At 39.1% G+C, this 8,917-nt stretch overlaps 1 protein-coding gene across 1 annotated transcript in view; it reads right to left on the bottom strand.

The window, feature by feature from the left end:
* Positions 1-2,324: 2,324 nt before the first annotated feature.
* The window catches only part of LOC126416609 (ornithine decarboxylase-like), a 108,541-nt gene continuing 101,948 nt past the window's right edge, over positions 2,325-8,917 (bottom strand). Inside the window, exons 7-8 of the mRNA XM_050084362.1 lie at positions 2,738-2,946; positions 2,325-2,539 (exon numbers count right to left, since the gene is read on the bottom strand). Coding sequence (XP_049940319.1) covers positions 2,416-2,539; positions 2,738-2,946 — 333 coding nt within the window. The 3' untranslated portion in view covers positions 2,325-2,415. The remainder of the gene's footprint in view (positions 2,540-2,737; positions 2,947-8,917) is intronic.

The raw sequence follows: 8,917 nt of genomic DNA, 5'->3' as shown, positions 1-8,917 counted from the left end.
GAAATAACTGTAAGAAACAACATGATCTTTGTAATCAATTATTGTTTTACATTCAATAATTTAAATTATTCTCTTAAGTTTCTGACTAAACTTACTCTTAGAAATAGTGCCAAATACAGAAAGAAATAGCCAAATATTTGACAGAAAAAAGAATAAAAATATAATCACTGGTAGTTTACTTATCAATAATTTAAGCTGTGCTCTCGGGTTCCACCCCAACCACACTGTCATACATCATGGCATATTTGGAATAAGCAGCATAGTTCACAAATATCATAGATTACACTAAATACTAAGACAACTGAAGGTAAAATTTAATAATTTGCAGTTGTATCCTTAGTAATGTAAGCTCATGACGTCAAACAGAATGTCTTTGGTCAAAGCAGATGCTTGAAATCAGATCATGTACTTGACCCTAGATGTGACCACTAATGAACTGTCCTCACAAACAAATGGCCACAACAAAATTGTGGCCAATAACACTGCCAGAACATGCAGCAGAGCATGACTTGCTCAATTCCAATGATCACTTCACATCCTGTATCATCTGGGTCCTTACCCTTAGAAGAAGCTTTTCTGAACTTTGTAGATGGGAGTTTTGCTTGCAAAACTTCCTTCATTCCTATAATCCTCCTGGCCTCAATCTCCAATAACCCCCTGCATCACACCTGCCTCCAACATGCCCCATAACTCCAATTTGACCCATACTGCACTCACATCCTCTTCCCCATAGTCACCTTATCCTCTGTTCTGCCCCCCTCCCAGTTCACTCCTCTACAACATTGTCGTCATGTGCTGCATGAACTCATTGGGGATAGTGTCCATGATGTCTCTAATCTCTGTCCCACGCACCACGCACCTGCAGCCTCTCCCTGTGTGTGTGTGTGTGTGTGTGTGTGTGTGTGTGTGTTTTGGTGTTACTGCAATGATTCTTGTTTCTGTTAAAATACCTTTGCAACAGTGAAATGGTCTATAACATGCAATCAATAAAGATGCAAAAAACAAAGCACACTGTAGTCCAACAACTGCAAGATGCAAAAGCACTGTGATGTAGTTGCCGTCAGTCTAGGCACAGCTCAGCATTGTGTTGGTGTGCAGCTCTTCCATTGCTTTCACTGAATCCATACGCTAGGTGCTTTTCTGCCAAGTTTTCATCAGTAAACTTATCCATAATACTGCTGTGTATCATTGTTAACCCAAAATTAACACTGTACAGAAACAACATTTTTGACAGACCTGAGATGTACTGAATGCCAGCTTGAGACTAATAGGTTGAAGAGGACATTACTGTTGTCAAAAGCATTTACCATATAGGAATGAAAACACAACACACAGTGAGTACCACCAACATCTGCACCATTGTGCTGTATTTTTAGTGTAATAATGATACAAAGCTAACAGGGGCAAGGCATCAAATGCAATGCAATAGCTGTAACAAGCTGCCAAAGACCATGGTTCCCTTATACCAAAATACTCAGAACGTATCCACGGAGCTTTGCAGTTATGTATCACTATTTCTGAATCACAAAATTTATTTACATCATTATCTATGTAATTAACTACTAAACAGTGAAAATTTTATGAAAATAAATGCCTGTTATGGGTGAAAAAGTATAGTAACCCAAGACAAAGAAAATAAAAAGGAATAAAACTTAAGGAAGCCAGGTTCAAATTTAATATCCCTAAATGTTAGAGTCACTATGGATATATGAATTTAGCTACAAACATAGAAGGATTATTTGCATTTTAACAGACACAAAAAACAGAGAAGTCATCTCTACGACACTAACTAATGAGGACCACCCTAACGATGTTTCAGAGCAGCTACACAGAGTTCTTCCCAAGAATTAAGTATTTAAACATTTAACAGTGATAAAGTAGTTAATATACAGATGTTTTCAATTTTCCACACTGAAAAATGCACAGAAAATTTCATTGCACTGAACAAAGGATCATTTGAAACCCTCCATCTCATTATGCTATTGCAGGAGATTTTGAACTGCACTCCATTCACATGCCGCAGACAGTTAATATCCTTGAAGAAATGCATGCAGTTCACATAAGAACTAGTATGTAATCACATTTAGCATTTTCAAAAAGGTATTTTTGAATGAACTGTGAATCTCAAATGACCAAAATGTTTGTGAACATGACATATATGGAGATTTATAGCTCAGTTGCTTTATTAAGCTTAACGCATCAAGTAATGGTATACAGTGCACAATGTTATTTAACAAACCATGCCCTAACAGTCTGACAAAACACAACAAATGTTTATCTGTCATTCATGAAGCACAAAAATACAATTTATATTGCAGCCGTCATGTTCTGTCTAATAATAATTTCAAAAATCTTGTATATGTAATGTCCCACCTCAGAAGGTTAATATACAAAACCTGAAAATATATTGGAGTCTTATGTTGAGAAGACAGACTTTTCATCAATGGTGTCCCTGCCAGTCCCTGGAGGCAAGTTTGGTGAGGAGTTTCCAATGACAAAATGAGTTTCTTTCATCAGATCCTTATTTTTAAGCAGCCTCCTGGAGTCAGAAGTAAAGAAACAAATGTCATAATATGGGAATCAAGTAGAGAATAAATATTTTCCATATCTGATTAGGTTAAATTAAACAATGAATAAAATAACTTGACTGACAAATAACTGAAACTGTTTTAAAAAGTTTCATGTTCATAAACACATTAGACCCTATAAATAATTTTTAATGAAAAATTTCACTCACCAGCCATGTTCATCAATCACTGTGTGCACTTTTGGGGTGGGAAAGCCACTAAAGGGAGATGCCACTTGTAAATTGTAAGCACCCATATTCTCAAATACCAGCCAGTCACCAATGCTCAGCTCTGGCAGCAAAATTAAGTTTACTACTTTATCTATGTCTTCACAAGTTGGACCCCAGATAGAACTGGGGTATACTGCATGCTTTGTTCCCTTTAAAAGAAGTATTAAATTAAATTAAGAGTGGTTTAATGCACATTGTTAAATAATAAGTCATAGTATGGCTGCTTTCAAAGTCAATAATAATACATCTGAAGATATTTAAAAAACAAAATTATATGTAGAAAACTGTATTCTGACAATATTATCCTTTAACATTAATGGTTTGATCGTATGACAGCTGCATTTATTGAATTAGACTGAAATCCAACTTCGTGATTTGTTAGAAACAAAGGAAGTTTGTCAATGATGATGATGCATGCAGTATTCCATAAAGCAGAACTACAAGAAAATACAGTCATCTCACCAGATTAAAACACTGTGTGAAAAATTATACAAATATGCTATTTTAAGAGACAATATTTAAGAAAGGCTGTTGCTTTTCTATTTTAAAATACCATGTTTAAGTAATAGCTCCCTCTCCAATGGAAATCAACTTTTCAAAGTAGTGACCATGCAGGCAGGGAGACTTGCACGTTCGCATGAAGCTGTGGGCTATGTAGGCTGTAGCACAGCTACTGGCAGGGTCTCCCATGCTGGAGAGGTGTCAGCAGATGAATCATACATAGTGCATCCCAGAACACCCAATCCCTCCCACATCAATTCCCACAGACCTTCCCCAGGTACCCATTCAAAAGTGTAATGCAATCCATGCTGAGGGGTGCATGGTACATGGGAAGATGTGTCATGAATGGAACCTCAGGGATACTGGTCATCCTTCATTAGCCTTTCACCTTGTGGGTCCCCGTGATGTGGACTTAATATATCCCCAATTCAAATGGGGCCAAAATGGAAAACACAGAACAAAACCAAACAAAAACTGAGAGCTTGGTGAGACCTAAAACACCAAAGCATCGGGACTGGAACTGATGGAAGTTCTTCCACAACAGGATTGGGCACTAGACCAGTTCGAGAAGTGGAAATTGTCACTGAGAAATTGGACAGGGTCAAGATCAAAGCCTTGGTTGTGACTCAGAGAAGAAAACTTATCAGAGAACAAAAGGGAAAGGAAGGAAATGAATGGCTTCTGAAACATAAATGGAATGGATTAAGGGTCTCAAACCTAAAACCTCCAAAAAAAGACTGTCTCAGAGTGAAGGGACTAAACAGACTCCTTCTACTTCCAAGGCAGGGAACAAGGATTGAGTCTAATACTCCCACTTCTCCGAGCAAATGAATTCAGAAAAGTAAAGGCAAGAAATAGGAAAAGAGACCTATAGTGCTGCACTCTCAGTTTTCAGGGTGGCGGTTACAAAACAGGGCTAACCGTTGGTCAACATCACCTCACATCAGGTGGAACTTGTTCAGATGGCTCTCTTTGAGAGGGTCAAAGGGAGGGGGAGGGTTGCACATTCAGGTCCCAAATTCAGGATGATGTATCTGGACAAGAGTGTTCAATTTTTTTTTTTTTGGGGGGGGGGGGGAGGGGGGGGCCCAAGAACAGTGAATTGGCTTAAGGAGATGTTGACCAAAATATCATCATGGGAGGAGGTGAAGGTGCTGGTCAAGACAGCTCCTGAACTCTTAAAGACCACTAAGATATCAGTTTTGGTACCAAAACTTCTTAAGGATACTTACACAATGACTATGTTCATGAAAGTATGAGTGCAGGACCAGAAGGTCTCAATAGAGGACTAGAGTGCAACTAACCAAAAGGTTATACTGGATGGCCTAATCCTTGAGGTAAAAGTCAGTGAAGAATACCTGAGAGCCATGAAAGAACAGGACCTGAAACTGTGCTTAGGGCTCTCATAGGTTACCAGCAGGATAATCAAAGCCATTAGGAATGGTCATGGCTGCAAGTTGGTGGCTACAAGTGTTGCAGATGGAACTGCAGTGCAGCAAGGAGACCACTGCTGTCCTGAGTTGCCTTCTGAGAGGACAGGTGGTGGACATTACACTTATCTAGGAATATTTGATTTATGCTAGAAATCTAAAGAACTACAGAACATTCATTTATGTCAACAATGTAATTTCATTCATGCTGATGGTGGACATTTGTGTCAGGGACTTAGTGACTATAAGGATGCTGCAAAAGGAAGGTATCAAGAGGGAAATTGTACTGGCCTTGGCTTATATTCCCTATGAGGACAGTGTTCCTCCTTCCCAGGACATGAGGAGACTGGTAGACAGCTGTTCACAGCTAAATGAACAGCTGTTGGTTGGTTGTGGTGCCAATGCACACAACTTGCTGTGGGAAGTAGTGACACCAAAAGCAGAATTGAGTACCTTCTCGAATATTTACTCTAGAGTGACCTGGAGATCCTGAACAGGGGTAGCAAACCTTCCTTCAGGAATAGAAGAAGAGATGAAGTAACTGACATAACTTTTGGAATCATCTTAATAGATAGTTATATCAAACAGCATCCTGTGGTGGTGTAACCATCCTTATCTGACTAGGTGTATATCAAGTTCTTGGTTGAAATAGGTCCTAAACAGACCATGACCAACAGAAATCATAGGAAAACAGACTGGGACTTATATAAAAAAGACTAACACTCAACCTATCTGAAGTCAGAACTATAATACAGTATCTAATAGCTGTTTAAAAGTGTGTGTGAATGTTTAGTGCTTATGGACACTCAGCAGCAGGGTTATCAGCACCCTTACATGCATTAAAAGAAACAAATGTGGAAAAATATTTTAAAATGTGGTCATACCCACTAAGACAACAGGAAAGAATAAAATATGCAATAAAGGAGACTAAAACATAAGTAAAACAAGAAGGGAGCAAAAAGGAAGGCACAGGAAAATGTCAATGGCTGATCACTTACATAAAATGTGGACAAGCCAGTCACCCTGCAAACATATTAAAACCACCTCTCTAAAATCTTGATAAAAAAATTTGACAGTTCAAAAAACTTTAATACTCTAACCATATTCATCTGATCATCACCTAAAATATATTGCAGATCAGTCAGAAAATCAGCCAAGGCCCACCGGTCAGAAAATAAAATGCAGTCCAATAAAAGACATCACACAATGATCTATACACCTCAAGTGCCACATACTGGATGATCCTCTTGCCAGATCAAGAAGCCATGCATCATATGGCTGTGGCCTATGCAAAGTCAAGTGAAGAAAACCTTATCCTGTGTACGTGGATGGAAGGAAATTCACCACAGCCGTGGTGTGGGCTTTACTACACAAAGCTTATAATCAGTCACTTCCAGCCACTCGTATTCCCACTGATGCAAGAATCTTGAGCTCAACAACAAGGTGGTGGCATGCAGAGGGATACCACAATGAAATACCTGAGGATCAAGACATGCCTCCTTGGCTGCTAGACCTGCCCTTTTGTTACCTGCCCTAGTATATAGCGTAAAAACACCTCCTTCCCCAGTCGTTGCAGTTGGAGCAGGGCATCCTGGACAGTCTGGACTACATTATCTGCTGGGTACAAAAGTTTCAGCACATGGAGCGTACTTAGAGAATGTGAACAGACAAGAAATTTAGCATTGGAAGATCATATCATCTGCTCCAGTTTTTGTGACGGTACGTTTTCCGTGAAATGTTTGTAAGATGATAGTTGACTTTTTGTGTTGGCTTCAGTCGTCTAGTGAAAGTAGAATGCAGTTTCATTGGCTGCAGAAATGACCTAGTTCAATGTGTTTGCCTCATTTTTGGTGCTTCAAATACCATTTCTTCGAATGTGGTTCCTTCTTGATGTTTATATAAAAAAAAGTAGTACCATAATTCATTTTTCCTGTTCACTAGCAAATTATTACAACGGCGACCTGCACATTGTTCCACTCTCACACACACCGAGAGTTCACTGCTGACTGACTACAGTCAAAGACGACTCCAGCATCAAAGACATTTCACACAACACACAAGCTTCCACTTGTAACCAGTCTCTTTGATATTCTTCATCACATCTACTAATATTAATCAATATGCTGTCACTCTCAAACATATAAGCAAATTAGCATAAAATAAGGAAAATTACAATTCACAAAAAAATATTCTGACAAAAATATAAGAAAACATTTACAACCTCCATCATTAGATTTGGTATCGACAAATCCGGTAGAAAATAACACATCTCCCAGATCCATGACACAGTGCACGCAATATCGCATATAATTCTGCATCAAATATAGTAATGGCTTAAGGCAGTGGGACCTAGAGGCCATGATCCAAGGAAACAATAGAGCAACCAACACAGTTCCTCAGTTTTGATCCATCAGTAAAAACAACTACATAGTTTTGGTGCTCGGATAAATTGTCAGAAAATATCGCATTAAAAACAGAAGCAGGAGTGTAATATCTCCTCTACTGCACTAAATCTACAATTATGCTGGACCTCAGCAGTAACCAGGGTAGCAGATGGTGGTGGTTGTTGTTGTTGTTGTTGTTGTTGTTGTTGTCTTCGGTCCAGAGACTGGTTTGATGCAGCTCTCCATGCTACTCTATCCTGTGCAAGCTTCTTCATCTCCCAGTAACTATTGCAACCTACATCCTTCTGAATCTGCTTAGTGTATTCATCTCTCGGTCTCCCTCTACGATTTTTACCCTCCAAGCTGCCCTCCAATACTAAAGTGGTGACCCCTTGATGCCTCAGAACATGCCCTACCAACCGATCCCTTCTTCTAGTCAAGTTGTGCCACAAACTCCTCTTCTCCCCAATTCCATTCAATACCTCCTCATTAGTTATGTGATCTACCCATCTAATCTTCGGCATTCTTCTGTAGCACCACATTCCCTTCTTGTCCAATTTATTTATCATCCAGGTTTCACTTCCATACAAGGCCACACTCCATACAAATACTTTCAGAAACGACTTCCTGACACTTAAATCTATACTCAATGTTAACAAATTTCTCTTCTTCAGAAACGCTTTCCTTGCAATTGCCAGTCTACATTCTATATCCTCTATACTTTGACCATCATCAGTTATTTTGCTTCCCAAATAGCAAAACTCATTTACTACTTTAAGCATCTCATTTCCTAATCTAATACCCTCAGCATCACCCAATTTAATTCATCTGCATTCCATTATCCTCATTTTGCATTTGTTGATGTTCATCTTATATCCTCCTTTCAAGACACTGTCCATTCCGTTCAGCTGCTCTTCCAGATCCTTTGCTTTCCCTGACAGAATTACAATGTCAACAGTGAACTTCAAAGTTTTTATTTCTTCCCCATGGATTTTAATTCATACTCCATATTTTTCTTTTGTTTCCTTTACTGCTTGCTCAATACACAGATTGAATAACATCAGGGAGAGGCTACAACCCTGTCTCCCTCCCTTCCCAACCACTGCTTCCCTTTCATGCCCCTTGACTCTTATAACTGCCATTTGGTTTCCGTACAAATTGTAAATAGCCATTCGCTCTGTGTATTTTACCCCTGCCACCTTCAGAATTTGAAAGAGGGTATTCCAGTCAACACTGTCAAAAGTTTTTTCTAAGTCTACAAATGCTAGAAACATAGGTTTGCATTTCCTTAATCTATTTTCTAAGATAAGTTGTAGGCTCATTATTGCCTCATGTGTTCCAACTTTTCTATGAAATTCAAACTGATCTTCCCCAAGGTTGGCTTCTACCAGTTTTTCCATTCGTCTGTAAAGAATTCGTGTTAGTATTTTGCAGCCATGGCTTATTAAACTGAGAGTTCGGTAATCTTCACGTCTGTCAACACGTGCTTTCTTCGGGATTGGAATTATTATATTCTTCTTGTAGTCTGAGGGTATTTTGCCAGTCTCATACATCTTTCTCACCAGATGGCAGAGTTCAGTCAGGGCTGGCTCTCCCAAGGCTATCAGTAGTTCTAATGAAATGTTGTCTACCCCCGTGGCCGTGTTTTGGCTTAGGTATTTCAGTGCTCTGTCAAACTCTTCATGCAGTATCATATCTCCCATTTCAACTTCATCTACATACTCTTCCATTTTCATAATATTGTCCTCAAGTCCATCACCCTTGTACAGACCCTCTATATACTCCTTCCACCTTTCTGCTTTCTC

This window comes from Schistocerca serialis, chromosome 8 (assembly GCF_023864345.2).
Source record: "Schistocerca serialis cubense isolate TAMUIC-IGC-003099 chromosome 8, iqSchSeri2.2, whole genome shotgun sequence".
Lineage (NCBI taxonomy): Eukaryota > Metazoa > Arthropoda > Insecta > Orthoptera > Acrididae > Schistocerca > Schistocerca serialis.
This window is presented reverse-complemented; position numbering and strand designations above follow the sequence as displayed.